The 15946-nt window shown below is 43.3% G+C and overlaps 1 protein-coding gene across 2 annotated transcripts in view; it reads left to right on the top strand.

The window, feature by feature from the left end:
* Positions 1-15946, top strand: part of QSOX1 (quiescin sulfhydryl oxidase 1) — a 61540-nt gene that overhangs the window by 20252 nt on the left and 25342 nt on the right. For both annotated transcript variants that reach the window (XM_063428312.1, XM_063428313.1), the window contains exons 2-5: positions 6165-6265; positions 6623-6671; positions 7535-7631; positions 8073-8163. In XM_063428312.1, coding sequence (XP_063284382.1) covers positions 6165-6265; positions 6623-6671; positions 7535-7631; positions 8073-8163 — 338 coding nt within the window. The remainder of the gene's footprint in view (positions 1-6164; positions 6266-6622; positions 6672-7534; positions 7632-8072; positions 8164-15946) is intronic.

Here is a 15946-nt window from a genome sequence, read left to right as displayed (position 1 = left end):
TCCCTGTACCCGCGGACAGTACAGAGCTCGGCCACGCTACAACATAGGTAGGGGAGGGGGGGGGGAAAAGAAATAAATGGAGAGGGAGGGAGGGAGGGGGGGGGAATAAAGGGAGGGGAGAGAAATAAATGGAGAGGGAGGGAGGGGGGAAATAAATGGAGAGGGAGGGAGGGGGGGGGAAATAAATGGAGAGGGAGGGAGGGGGGGGGGGAAATAAATGGAGAGGGAGGGAGGGGGGGGGAAATAAATGGAGAGAGAGTGGGGGGGAGGAGAAATAAATGGAGAGGGAGGGAGGGGGGAAACAAATGGAGAGGGAGGGGGGAGAAATAAATGGACAGGGAGGGGGGGGGGAATAAATGGACAGGGAGAATAAATGGACAGGGAGGGGGGGAATAAATGGACAGGGAGGGGGGGGGAATAAATGGACAGGGAGGGGGGGGGAATAAATGGACAGGGAGGGGGGGGAATAAATGGACAGGGAGGGGGGGATAAGTGGACAGGGAGGGAGGGGAAGGGTGGACAGGGAGGGGGGGATACATGGACAGGGAGGGTGGGGGAATAAATGGACAGGCAGGGTGGGGGAATAAATTGAAAGGGAGGGGAAATAAATTGACACGGTGGGGGGAAGTAATTGACAGGGAGTGGAATTGACGGGGTTAGGAGGGGGAATGAGAGTGGGGAGGGGAGAAGAGAGTGACAAGGGAGGGGGGAGAAGAGAGGGACACGCAGGGGAGAAGAGAGTGACAAGGGAGGGGGGAGAAGAGAGGGACAAGGGGGGAGAAGAGAGGGACAAGGGGGGGAGAGAAGAGAGGGACAAGGGGGGGAGAGAAGAGAGGGACAAGGGGGGGAGAGAAGAGAGGGACAAGGGGGGAGAGAGAAGAGAGTGACGAGGGAGGGAGAGGGGGAGAAGAGAGTGACAAGGGAGGAGGGAGAGATCGACGTCCATCACACACACACAATGCACCCCTTGCACACAGAAAAACACACAATGCATTACACACACAGACACACACACACAAGCAATTCAACCCTTACATACAATGCATCCCTTACACACACAGAAACACACAATGCATTCCTTACACACACTCAATGCACCCCTTACAGACGCACACACTGCATCCCGTACATACACAGAAACACACATTGCAGCCCTTACACATACAAACACAGATTCACACAATGCATTCCTTACACACATATCAGGACATCCCCTACTCCTGTGAACAAACTATTTGGTGGAACATGAAGGTGGACCCTGGGGCCCAGACCATGAGCTGTGTAAAGGGCCTTTAAAAAAATGGAGCTGCTTTCCGTTCTCCCAGAACACAAACAGCCTCCAGAGAGCCTGTTATACACTAGACGAGTGGAGCCAGACTGCAGCTAGAGCCCATCACCATCCTCATCTGATTGTAAGTAGGCAATCTAGTATATTATTCGTGGCACTAATATCTAATTTACCTCACATTAAAGGGACACTTTAGTCCCCAGAACCACTGCAGCTTAATGTAGTGGTTCTGGTGTCTATAGCCTGTCCCTGCAGGCCTTTTAATGTAAACACGGCGGCACTGCAGCACTTGCGTTAGTTAACATGGGGCATTGTGATGTCATATGGGGGGGGGGGGGGGGCGGCAAACTTTACTTTTGCCTAGGGCGGCAAAAATCCTTGCACCGGCCCTGACAGTGTGTCTGGGGAGGCTGTGTGTGTGAGGGGGGAGGGTGATGGTGTGAGGGAGGGAGAGGGGTGGCCATTACTTCCGGGCAGACCATGTAATCTCATGAGATCTGTCAGAGCGTTGCCATGGTAACCTGCGGCAATGCTCTGATTGGCCAGTTTTCGCGAGACACTGCTCACTGCGGAGCAGCAGACCAGTGTCTGCGGTGGCTGGCCGGGCAGCCAGTAGGGGCCTCGCACCCGGCGGCAAACTGGACAAGTCACTGTGCCTCCTCATGGTGTCAGGTCCTCAGTCACTGACCGAGGACCCGACACAGTCTGCCCTCAGGCGGTTTAGGCGGCCGCGAGGCCTTAGACGGCTGCCTAAACCGCTTAATAAGAGAGCCGCCTCTGTTCTGTAGTCAATGGCAAACTCTTCCAGCTGGATTTGCAAATTAGGCCACACAGTTTTTACTGCCCTGGATCAGCAAGAAATGATCCATTGGCTGAAATGAAGTCTCAATAGGATGTTTTCGTGAGTATCCTCTAATATTAGACAGGGATTTAGCCCTGGGATTGCTCCAAGTGATAAATGTTGATGTTCCATTGCAAAACCAACTCTCTCCCCTCCCCCCCCATCTTCCTTCCAAGGAGTGTTTGTTATAATACATCACATACAGTCAATGTAATATGAACATGTAAGCAAAGGAAAAACATAATCTCACAGTTCTACAGAACCACATCAGTACATTTTGCACATATTGATATGACCGATTAGAAATAGTTTAAACCTATAAATTGTTAGTATAGACCATTTTGGAGAGCAGACGGTGAATAATGGTACAAGCCATCTTTATTTATTTTTTTCCTGTACTTTTTTCCGCAAAGGAACTCCTCACATTGTAAATCATGTTTCAGGGACAGTAACCCTTTAATAGACTATTGTGCCATTAGCCATTTGTTTTGATTCCTACATGTGAATGTGTCAAGCATCCCCTCTGAGAGTGATTAGTGGATTTCCTAATGAAAGGTGGTGGCTCCCTTGTGACCTCAGTAGGAGAGCTCTGTTGGGGATCCTTTTGCAAACATTCTATTAATTCTTGCATCCTTGTTGTGTACATTTTGCCTAAAGTGATTTTAAGAAAATCATACTATATTCCTGCCTTAACCCCTTAAGGACACATGACATGTGTGACATGTCATGATTCCCTTTTATTCCAGAAGTTTGGTCCTTAAGGGGTTAAAGGAATGCTACAGACCTGAGCTGGGTTAACCCCCGGTGTTACATTTTTTAGCAGCTTGTAAAGGCTACGGATCTCTAAGATAGAATATAAACAAGGACCAGGCACCAGTTTCCATGCACCAAAACAAATGAATTTTAATTGCAAAACTGAATTTCGGTTCAGTAAAGTGTTTTTAAAAAAGCAAGCTAAAACTGGTTGCGTCTGTCGCAATAAAACTGCATTTGGATCTGAATTTTTGTGCCTGGTCCTTCTCGTTTTATGATGTTGCAACTGCATAGCTATTACAAAGGCCGTACAGAGTTTAATAGTTGAAGTCCAGTTTTGTGATTTACTTTTATTAACAGTCAGAATTTGTTTATGTTTCTCTGTGTAATGAGCACGTTGCTATTCTATTAAATTTACAAATTCCAACTTTTTGGGGGGTCTCTGTACTCTCACATACCTCTTAAGGGTCCCTATTTAAGAGGGACAGTCCTGTTTTTGAACCCAAATCACTCTGTCCCTCTTTTCTATCCTAACGTTCATACACAAATATTCTTGCTGTGTCTGAAGATATGCCATAATCCCCAGCAATAATACTCCGGTAAGGTGTTTAGAAATAACTCTGGGTAAATACAATAGGTTGCTCTTGTTTTAAGTTGAATTTTAGTTAGATAAATTGTTAGTAGTAAATAAGTCGTGAAATGACCTAACATTTCCTAGAACAGTATAGGTGCTGCAAACAGAAAAATTTAGAATACAACTGCAGATCTACAACAGAATAAACATTATATAGTGCAACACATCAGATTGGGGTTTTTTGCCTTTTTTTTTGGACCAACAGCAAAAACATATGTGAGGAAGGCTGAACTTGATGGACGCAAGTCTCTTTTCAGCTATGTAACTAAGAAATATGTAACTGCGCTGAAACAGGCAACACTCACAGGATAGAAGGAAAAATATCGCCCAAGGGCGCCTCCCCCTATGAAAATGGGGGACTAAATCAGCTCCTCTTTGCTTTGGTATTGATGAGACTGGACTCCGAATAGATGAATTAAACAATTCTGCTTTATTATAAAAAATGATAAAACCACAGTAAAAAGTGGTGCTGTACCCGGTCCTGCGCATTTTGTCCGAGAAGGACTTCCTTACGGACCTCCTGGTAGTTTGAGCCACCAAATAAAATACAGACGACAAGCATAAAAATGTAAATATTAGCAAACAAGCAGTATGTACTATAGTATGTAAATATATATATATATATATATATATATATATATATAATTTTTTTTTTTTTTTTTTTTTTTTTCCCAGTTAGTGTTACTTGAATTGCTCAGATTGCTGGGCCTCCCCATTTCCTCATTGAATGTTAAAAACTAGGCAAACTCACGTTTATTCCAGCACTGGTGGAGGTTTCTACGACTCCAGTCTGTTTCCTGGGAAGTCATCACAGGGCTATGGAATGTCTGAAGGAAGTTTATTCCCTGCTTACTTGCCCATGAAAAGCTGTTTAATGTCACAGAGAAACTGTCAAGATTTAATTTTTGGTGTTTTTTTTTTTACAAGGTGCCTCATTAACGTTTTTTTCTCTATAGTTTTTCATACTTGCAAAAACAGAATATTCAAGGATATAATCTTTCAATGTAGGGTAATAACTGCTTGATCCAAGGATCAATCTGACTGCCATTCTGGGGTCAAGAAGGATTTTTTTTTCCTAGCTTGTTGCAAAATTGGAAGCGCTTCAAACTGGGTTTTTTTGCCTTCTTTTGGATCAACAGCAAAAAACATATGTGAGGAAGGCTGAACTTGATGGACGCAAGTCTCTTTTCAGCTATGTAACTATGTAACTTTTGTCAGCATGAGGTACTTCTAAAATAAATCTGGTTTTGCAGATTTAGCTAGATAATGGCAGCTGCTCAGTAATCAATTATTTATATTTTCCAACAACACTTTATGTTCCAACCAGTTGGTATTTCTGTAAACAAACCTTGATTTCAGTGGGGCAGGGCCAAACTGGGACCAAAACACAGCCGTGACATTTAAAGGTAGTGCAGCCCAATAGGAAGCATGAGTGTGACCAGAGATGGGGTGTGTTAGGTCATCATTGATAAGAACCTTGCTGCCCACCTCCCCATTCCCCTCAAATGAGTATGTTAGTTTGATTCCCCGCCAGGGTAGCCCTCTGCTGAAGTGCTCTTGGATGGGGAACTCACCCTGTTTGGTATACACAACATAAGTAAGTTTAATGACCGACTTGTGCTGCGTTTGCTAATGACTTGTATCTGGTGTTCCCAATGGCTGGATGCTAGAGGACAAATTGAAACATGGCTGGTAATGAATGCTGTGCATTTGTGGGAGGGTTTATTGTGGTGTTGTATGTGTTTTTGAGGCTGCTTGTGGGATTGCATGTGTGTAGAATGGGGATGTTTGTGGTGTAGTGTGTGTAGAGGGGTTTGTTTGTGGCATAGAGTGGGTGAATATTTTATAGGGTTGGCATAGAGTGGGTGAGTATTTTATAGGGGTGGCATAGAGTGGGTGAGTATTTTATAGGGGTGGCATAGAGTGGGTGAGTATTTTATAGGGTTGGCATAGAGTGGGTGAGTATTTTATAGGGGTGGCATAGAGTGGGTGAGTATTTTATAGGGGTTGCATTGTGTGTGAGTGTACATGTATAGGGGCTGCAGTTAAAACTAGAAGTTTATCTCGTAGCTCTGGCATTTACAGTCTCACAACGTTTCCGTGGGTTTCTGTGGCAGCACTCTGACATTAAGGGACAGAGCTCCTTCCTTGGGCCAGCAGGGGGGATACTTTTATCTCCATTACCAGAAAGGCCCATGGCCATTGTGACCCACCGGTGCCTTTACCTGATGACCTGTCTGGGCCTGCAGTGGAGACTCGTTTAGTGAGTTTATCCAAGGGGTAACCGGCAATGAGAACGGACATTTCATGCTAAGGTAGTGATATAACCATCATGTAGTGTCAAATATAAAGACGATTTTTGTGCTCTTCAATCATACACTCTCTTAAAAACATGATGAAAACTTGAAGTTTCTGGTAAACTGATAACACCTGTCGGGCTTTCTCACTTGCTTCCGAGCTGCCTGTGACATACCACTGTTGGCGTCAAACGTGTTTGTCTTATTATAAATTCCTTTTTATGAGGTTTTCTGCAGCAGCTGTAGTATTTCCAGGTGGCTAGTATTATTGATCATTGGCCTGTAATGGCAATATAATATGTACTTTAAAAACCCTTAAACTGTATCTGTTTGTCTCTTTTGTTCCTTCAGATTGGAGGCCTGCTGTCTACCTGTGTGTTTTAGATTGTGCAGAAGAATCAAACTCCGAAACATGTAGCGAATTTGGGATTACCGGATACCCTTCAATGAAGGTAATGTTTTAAATATCTGTTGTCTGCTGAGACACTAAGATAAAACGGCATTGTTACATGTATACCTTGCAACCTTGCCGCGACAGAACCACAAATACGATCCCACTTGGCTTATTTAATCTGCTTTGTTTATCTTGATTTTTTTTACTCCTGTATCATGTTCTCAAACTCACAAAAATAAGGTATAAGAGTTATACCAAACAACACTTTTAGTGTTGAGCAGCTTTTACATTTCAGGCACTGTAACTGTAACACTCTCTATCTCTTTTTTAGAGAGAGTTTCTTATAATGTTCCCAAACTGTTTGCTCTTCACTGCATTCTGTGCAAGCTTTCAATTGTACTATTTATATTTTCAGTTTTTCAGAGCCTTTGCAGAAAAAACTTCGGATGGAATCAGAGTTTCTGGTAGGCTGAGAGAATTCTGATTTATTCTAATGAATATGGAGAATTTTTTTTCTTATTTTTCTATTGCTTTGGGTTCTTATTTAATTCTGTTTCTACGTCTCTTTGCTATTTTATCCCATATGTTTGATTTATTTATTTTCTGCTTCCTCTGGTCTTGAAACACTCCAGCATTTATTTTTAACATTGGGATGTTCATTTGTCTCCCCCACCACCCCCCCCCCCCCCCCCCCAACTGTTATTTTAAAAGAAGCAATTACTTACCTCTAGACCAGCAGTTAGATAGTCCGCTATGCCCCTAGGAGGTCCTCACTAGTGAGGTTATCCCAAGCAAAGCCAGTGCTTCTCATTAAGAAGCATTGTGATTGTACAGCGCATGTGTGGCAATCGCCAACACGGCTTCTCACAATTCTACTTTGAGTGAGTGATCTAAGGTTGTAAGAAAGAGCACCCCCTCGCTCTCTGATTTTTATAAAGTAAAACAGATGGGATGTTCTATTAGCCTCTAAGGCTCTTCAAGTAAGCCAACCAGCTTCAAGGTTTGGAGTGCTGCTTTTAATGTTCTATCCATTCAGTGTTTGTTTGGTTATGGAACATACATGTATTTTATCTGCTGCTGGTTTACAAAAGGTAAGAAGATGGTCAATGCAGATCGACCCCTTATGTTTGTTTTGTTTAGTTCACAGGATTATTTTAACCATTTCAGACAGAAAATGGCCACTTTAATTTGTATATACCTTTCATGTGTTTGTCTTCAAATTGCAGTAGTTGCAAATCAGATTGACAGCGACTATGATGCTCAGCAAGCATGGTCCTATACTTGCCACTGTTTGGTTTAATGTTATTCTCGCATCATATTTCTGCAGGTTACACTGTCGATTCACTCAGAAAGCAGATCATAGATCGACTTGAGGAGCAAAAAGAATCTCCACCACCAGCCTGTCCTCCATTGGAACCGATCAGGTCAATAAATAAAATAATACAACAGCAACGACCGTGTACAACACTGGATTGTGCGCATTTCATTTTTCTTTCTATAACTTACTCCTAGTATGTACAGGACATTAACCCCTACTGCAAATGTAAAAGTAGCTTCATTACCCAGCCTTAAATTGTAATTTATACTAAAATATGCTCTGCAAAGCACATTCATTCATTAGATACATCCAGTGCCAACTGCTTGCTACTTTAAGTTTTTGTAAGGAACTGCGTAGCAGATTTGATATGTGTGTTCCATGGGTCCATATGGACTGGAACACTATTATGAGTCCTGAGATTGACAGATGGGAGGAAAGGCTGTTATTTTACTTTGTGTTACCTTCTGACTGCCCAATAGTTAATCCCACATATTGCTAGAGTGGAAATACTATTCAGAAGATTTTGATGTTTAAATTTCACTTTCAGTACCCCTGAGCTGGACCAGTTCTTTGAGAACAACCGTGAAGAATATCTAGCTGTAATCTTTGAAGAAAACAAAATGTACATGGGAAGAGAGGTAAGGAAATCATGTGACAACCACACATTCTATTCCATCCTTCAGATTCCTTTTGTTTAATTTTATTCGCACACTTGTGCACCTTTGTGGATAGCACAATAAATAAAATGCATAAATAACTAAAATGACTCAGTTGAGGGGCCCAGAAAATTGAGTGCACTCAAGACACATCTCCTAAATCTATCACTGGGCTGAATAAGGCACCATTTTCATATAGAGGCGGTGTTTTATGAAAGACCTTTTTTTTTTTTTTTTTATATAAATAAAGCTTGAGAGACTATGTACATTCTTAGTGTTATCATTTCATATGATGCTATGGAAATGTATTTTTGGGGGGGTTATTTTCTTTTTAGGTGGGTAATGCTCAGTTATTGAATTATTCAAATTTTCATCAGATCCTTCTGCAAAGGCACGTTCGTGGCATTTTATGAAAATGTAATAATTCCCATAATTCCCCTCACTGGCACATTTTGGAAAATGCCATCAAGCTTCCTTACTGGTCGTATCACCTTTGAATTCAATTTGCAGCTCTGCAAGTTTGGGAGCCTATAGAAGCAATCAAAGGAGCATGTGATCCACAAGGTGGAGACTTTCCAATATCTGGTCAGTGCCCCTGGGGTTAATGGCACCCAGCAGCGTATCTTTAAATCGTAAATTAGATAATTTTTTTTTGACAATGTGTTACACCTTTGCATATGAAATAAAATAAAAAGCATTAGTTGGGAGGAACTAGTTTTAAAACCGCAATTTAAATCATAAAGTTATACAGTCAGCAATTGTTTTGAAAATAATTATTCGCATATGATTGAGGACCATTGGAATGTTTGCAGGGAGACTGATTTAACTGCCTGTTTATAAGCTGTGACTAGGAATCTGGTAACCGGGAGCAGGTTCTTTATCTGCACACGAGCCAAGTGTGAGTTAAACAATCCACAAATCCCACCTTTGTTATTTCTTCATTGTAGTACTTTTTAATTTTACTTTGTAATGTAAAGTTCTGAGTACTAAATTTTTATTTCATATTTATTTTTATTTTTTTAGTTTTGCAATGCAGGTTTCTTAAAATTTGTAATGCTGAGCTTGCAAACTAGATTAACAAGTGAGAAAAAAACCTCAGATGTCCAAAATGGTTCTCTTAGTGTTTCGATAACTCGGGTTCGGGAGAATTGCATTTGCTGAAACTTGAGTGCTTCACGTGTGGCGTAGGGACATTTTTCCACAATGGTAAAAGTGTTGTCAAAAATTCTCAGAACAGTGGGGTTGTCATCAGGTCCATGTCGTTAATGGCTCATCAGCTGCCATTCACATGTTAATCATTATTGAATGTGGGGTTTTAAGTTGCCCCTAACTTTAATAAATGAGATACGGATGTTACCCAGATTCTGTGTGTGGCGGACTGCCTGGCAACCCAACTGGGTGCCTCCGCCAATCGATGCTTCCTAGTGCTCACCGTGTACTCCAAGCACTCCACCAGACACCATTACCACCGTAAACCCCGAAGCCAGCGTTACAGCTTGGTTGGTGTCTTGTTGTCCTCCACCCACCATGGGCCCAAGACCAGGATCCAACTTCCAGTGTGTAGATCTCTCCCAATCCAGAGAGCAAAGCAGGATTGTTCTTACAAGAGCTAGTGATTTATAATCCAAGGGAGTATAATGAGTATAGCAATCCCCAGAGTAAATATAGCTGTTACCTGCAAACATGAGACGAGGCTCTATGTTGAGGGTGAAGAGGAACTGGTTTACTGGGAGCCACATGCAACTCCCCATGCAAGGGGTTTCTGGATAAATATTCCAGGGGCAATCCCCTTCTGGACCTGAGAGGGGACTGTGACAAAGTACACACTGTAATTACATTGGCTCTCAGGTCCAGGACACTCATACACAAAACAGGATAATCCCTCCCCTTTGCCTGAGAGATAATTGAGTCAGGAACTGTACTAAACTAAATTATCTCCAGGCACAGAAAACCTATATGTAAAGGTCCACTATAGTCACCCAGACCACTTCAGCTCAATGAAGTGGTCTTGGTGCCAGGTCCCCCAGGTTTTAACCCTTCAGATGTAAACATAGCCAAATGTAAACATAGCAGTTTCAGAAAAACTGCTATGTTTTCATTGCAGGGTTAATCCAGCCTCTAGTGGCTGTCTTCCTGACAGCCGCTAGAGGCGCTTCTGCGAAGCTGGATGCGAAAATCTCATTCAGCGTACAAAACGTCCATAGGAAAGCATTGAGAAATGCTTTGCTATGGACTGTTTGAATGTGCGCGCGGCTCTTGCCGCGCATGCGCACTCCACTCGGGAGCTGACGTCAGTGGGGGATGAGAGGTCACCAGCGCCGAGGGAGCCCACCACTGGATTAAGGTAAGTGACAGTGTTTTAACCCCTTCAGCGCCATGGGAGGGGGGCCCTGATGGTGGGGTTGGGTCCTAGGGAGTATATAGTGTCAGGAAAACAAGTTTGTTTTCCTGACACTATAGTGATCCTTTAACAACATCCCGAAAGTACCTCCAAAACACATGGAAACCCCACAAGTCACTTCCCCTGATAACCCCCATCTGGGGGACGAACATATCCAAAAATCACCCAGATCGGTTCAGGGGTTCAGGATTTCCATGGAAGTCATAGTTTTGACCGACTCTGCACATAGTACTATGCTCAAAACCGTTCCAGGGAATCAGAGCGAACGGTTGGTCTCTCTTTCTGGAGTACAAAAGTACATAAATCCCCTGAATGGAACCTTTTTAAAGTGCATTGGGCAAGGTATATTGCAGGGCCCATAGTCCTGAGGCAGGAGGCTGGCAAGCAGGCCGATGGCGAGGTTCTGTTCGCCACACTGTGTTTTAATATGAAACAATAATAGACTGTAAGCTTGTTTGAACAGGACCTTCTTCACCTATTGCCTATGTTATATTATGTATGTAAATTACTTGTGGTTAAATATCCCCATTGTATAATTGTAAAGTGCTGTGGAATATGTTGGCGCTATATAAATAATGCTAATAATAATAATAAACTGGTCTTTTATGAGGTGAATACTATATTCGGAAACCGTTATATGGAAAGTCTTATAGGCAATCTATAAATATCTGAAGCCATAAAGACCCAATGAGAAACATGATTGATAGGTGTCCACTACCACAATATAATACACATACTCAAAATTAAGGTTAATATCAATAACCCAAGATCATGATTTTTAATGGCCAGAGCTACTTTGTTCAACTGTAAGTGCTGTCATTGTGATGTGGAAATGTCTAAAAGAATAAAGGTTTGTCTTCAAAGTAATAGGCCACACACGCATGCGTAAAAAGCAACCGAGTGCTGATGGACGTACTGTGTACAAATAGTCTGCCCTTGGTTGAAAAACTCACAAGATCTGAGCAAGAACCCTTTTTTAGGTACTTCTTGAGTTATGATGTCTGAGCAGCTGGATACAATATTTCGATCACCATGTGCAATTCCAAGCCTTGGCTCATTTAGTGTAAATCTTGCCATCAATAGATTCTGGATCAGTGAAACATAATCACAGTTCATTACTCTTGGTTTGAAGCATACAAGGAGAACTCTCCCGTTTGACTGTTCACTGCCCACTGTAAAGGAGGAGGTGGCACTGGCTTTGGTTCATGTTGCGCTTCACTGGAGGGACATCCTAAAATTGCAACATACAGTGACAGAAGGCTGTCCTGTATTTCATACTTTGTCGTAGCAATTTGGGGAATGCCTATCCTGATTTTAGGGTGAGATTGTGTGCAGGACCGGTGCTAGGATTTTTAGTTACACAGGCGAAGATGCATTTTGGTGCCCCCCACCCTCGTTCAAAATAAGGTTCATACAAACACAGAAATAATCATACAGACATACAGACACAAAAGAGACATACATGCAGGCATATAGACATCATGGTGGCGGGCACCTGGTCGCAGGGATGTGACCCCTGCGACCGCGGTATGTACGCCAGTGCATGCAGATGCACACACAATTAAAGGACCACTACAGACACCCAGATCACATCAGCTCAATGAAGTGGTCTGGGTGTCAGGTCCCTCTAGTTTTAACCCTGCAGCTGAAAACATAGCAGTTTCAGACAAACTGCTATGTTTCACCAAAGGTTAATCCAGCCTCTAGTGGATGTCTCACTGACAGCCGCTAGAGGAGCTTCTGCTATTCTAAAACACTGAACGTCCATAGGAAAGCATTGAGTAATGCTTTCCTATGGGCGGTTTGAATGCATGCGTGGCAAGAGCATTCGGAGCTGAGAGGCGGAGGGATCCCCAGCGCCAAGGGAGTCCAGCGCTAGAGAAAGGTAAGTAAAAAACAAAAACAGATAGGGGGCGCTCCAAATAGTGAATCAAGGCAAAGAATACTTATACAGACTGGTTCTTCAGTTCATATGTACACCACCCAATATGGTACATTCTTTTGCTCCCGTTAGGAGATTTGGGTAGGAACGTCCCTACCAAATAATGTATTCCCAGATGGAATCCTGTGATCCTAGTTTTGTATCAAAATGGCAAGTGGTCAGGACCTTGTCTCAATGATTGTGAAGATAAAGACTTCTCGAGCCGTAGTCAAATGAATATCGGCCAAATCAAACTTGAAAGACGAATCAGAGTCTTCATTGAAAACTGTTTAAATCCTCTCCTCCTCGGTCTTCAGCCTTTTCAGCCCTGTCTTCTTAAGCCACTCCCACGCAGTGCTGACACAGGATAGAAAGCTCGTGCACAGTCTGAATGCATTCAATGCATTCAGACTGTGCACGAGCTTTCTATCCTGTGTCAGCACTGCGTGGGAGTGGCTTAAGAAGACAGGGCTGAAAAGGCTGAAGACCGAGGAGGAGAGGATTTAAACAGTTTTCAATGAAGACTCTGATTCGTCTTTCAAGTTTGATTTGGCCGATATTCATTTGACTACGGCTCGAGAAGTCTTTATCTTCACAATCATTGAGACAAGGTCCTGACCACTTGCCATTTTGATACAAAACTAGGATCACAGGATTCCATCTGGGAATACATTATTTGGTAGGGACGTTCCTACCCAAATCTCCTAACGGGAGCAAAAGAATGTACCATATTGGGTGGTGTACATATGAACTGAAGAACCAGTCTGTATAAGTATTCTTTGCCTTGATTCACTATTTGGAGCGCCCCCTATCTGTTTTTGTTTTATATTCTAATCTTGTGTGTTTTTTAAGTGGTTTTTAAACACTGGGGAAGTCGCACCTATTTAGAGAGCAACTAAAATACCTCACCTCACTTGCACCTTGTGTGTTAAGGTTTCTTCTACAGAGAAAGGTAAGTGCTGAAGACACACACACACTCTCACGAACAGATGCATACACACCAGCTAACAGACACACACATTTACTGACAGACACACTCAGCGACAGACATACATACACACTCACTTACAAAACATACACTCTCACTGACAAACACACACTCACTAACAGACATCAAACAGACTCACTAATACACACACAAACACACTCAGTAATAGACACACAGTAACACACTTACTGACACTCACTAGCAGACACACTCACTAGCAGACACTCACTAGCAGACACTCACTAGCAGACACACTAGCAGACACACACTGACACTCACTAGCAGACACACACTGACACTCACTAGCAGACACACACTGACACTCACTAGCAGACACACACTGACACTCACTAGCAGACACACACTGACACTCACTAGCAGACACACACTGACACTCACTAGCAGACACACACTGACACTCACTAGCAGACACACACTGACACTCACTAGCAGACACACACACTGACACTCACTAGCAGACACACACACTGACACTCACTAGCAGACACACACACTGACACTCACTAGCAGACACACACACTGACACTCACTAGCAGACACACACACTGACACTCACTAGCAGACACACACACTGACACTCACTAGCAGACACACACACTGACACTCACTAGCAGACACACTCACTGACACTAGCAGACACACACACACACACACACTAACACTAACACATGTTTTTTTTTTTAATTTAATCCCCCAGCCTCCTTACCTTTTTGGAGTGCTGAAGGGATTCCCTGGGGTCCACTGGTGCTGCTGGGCTCCTGGGCTCCTTGGTGGCTGTCTCCCTTGGTGGCTGGCTGTCTGTCTCCCGGGCTGGCTGTCTCCCGGGCTGGCGGGCGGGCGCGAGGGAGCACTCTTCCATGTGTGCTTCCTCTTCAGCTCCCTCGCGCACCGCGTAGGGATGCCGGCGCCGGAAGATGACGTCATCTTCCGGCTCCGGTATCAGTATGCGGCGCGCGAGGGAGCTGAAGAGGAAGCACACATGGGAGAGTGCTCCCTCGCGCCCGCAGAACCGGGCGCTCGGCCACGCTACAAAAGGTCGTCGGTTGGAGGGGAGCGCAGTGCGTTTCCCTCCTTCCGGTCAGCCTGATTTTGCGCCCCCAGGGCCGGTGCGCCCTAAGGCGGCCGCCTGGGCCGCCTTATGGTAGCGCCGGCCCTGATTGTGTGTGTGTGTGTGTGTGTGTGTGTGGTTGAGTGTTGTAGAAGTTCACACACAGTTCTGGAGTAAACCCTGACATTTCCCCATTAAACAACTTGTTGGAAGCATCTTGGCTAATACAGTAGCAATGAGGAACGAAGTTGTTATCCACATACACCAAAAGTAGTTTTTGGGGGGGTTTTGTTTTTTGTTTTTTTGGCCTTCTTTCTCTTAAATGTATGGAATTATAATTCTAATTAGCGTGTTGTCAAACACCTTTTGTGTGATGTGGGAGCTATGTATCACCTGGTTAAACTTGCTTAACCCCTTAAAGGAACACTATAGTCACCTAAATTACTTAAGCTAAATAAGCAGTTTTAGTGTATAGATCATTCCCCTGCAATTTCACTGCTCAATTCACTGTCATTTAGGAGTTTAATCACTTTTTCTGTTTATGCAGCCCCAGCCACACCTCCCCTGGCTATGATTGACAGAGCCTGCATGAAAAAAAAAAAAACTGGTTTCACTTTCAAACAGATGTAATTTACCTTCAATAATTGTATTTCAATCTCTAAATTGAACTTTAATCACATACAGGAGGCTCTTGCAGGGTCTAGCAAGCTATTAACATAGCAGGGGGATAAGAAAATCTTAATTAAACAGAACTTGCCATAAAGAAAGCCTAAATAGGGCTCTCTTTACAGGAAGTGTTTATGGAAGGCTGTGCAAGTCACATGCAGGGAGGTGTGACTAGGGTTCATAAACAAAGGGATTTAACTCCTAAATGGCAGAGGATTTAGCAGTGAGGCTGCAGGGGCATGTTCTATACACCAAAACTGCTTCATTAAGCTAAAGTTGTTTAGGTGACTATAGTGTCCCTTTAAGGACACATGACGTGTGACATGTCATGATTCCCTTTTATTCCAGAAGTTTGGTCCTTAAGGGGTTAAGGACACATCACAAGGACACAGTAATAGCAGCAGCAAGTGGAGGCAAGAACACACAAACACGTTCCTCCCAGAATATACATGCATTGGGCCAATTTTAATGACTCACTAATTGTTATTGAAATAGAGTTGGTATTTGTATATATGGTTCCAACACCAGCGCTTTAGAGAATGGCAGCCATGTGATAGTCAGGTATATACAAGATAGGAAATTTTGGGATCTTGCTGATGTGCCTAAAAATAAAGGACAAAAAACAGGGCAATATAGTTTGGAACCAGTTATTAAACATAGAATTCCATTACACTCACAGATTCCAAAGGATAAAAGCGTGTTAGATGTGCCTCCCCATGA

The sequence above is a fragment of the Pelobates fuscus genome, chromosome 7 (assembly GCF_036172605.1).
Source record: "Pelobates fuscus isolate aPelFus1 chromosome 7, aPelFus1.pri, whole genome shotgun sequence".
Lineage (NCBI taxonomy): Eukaryota > Metazoa > Chordata > Amphibia > Anura > Pelobatidae > Pelobates > Pelobates fuscus.
The sequence above is the reverse complement of the archived record's forward strand: the minus strand, read 5'-3'. Positions and strand labels throughout refer to the sequence as shown.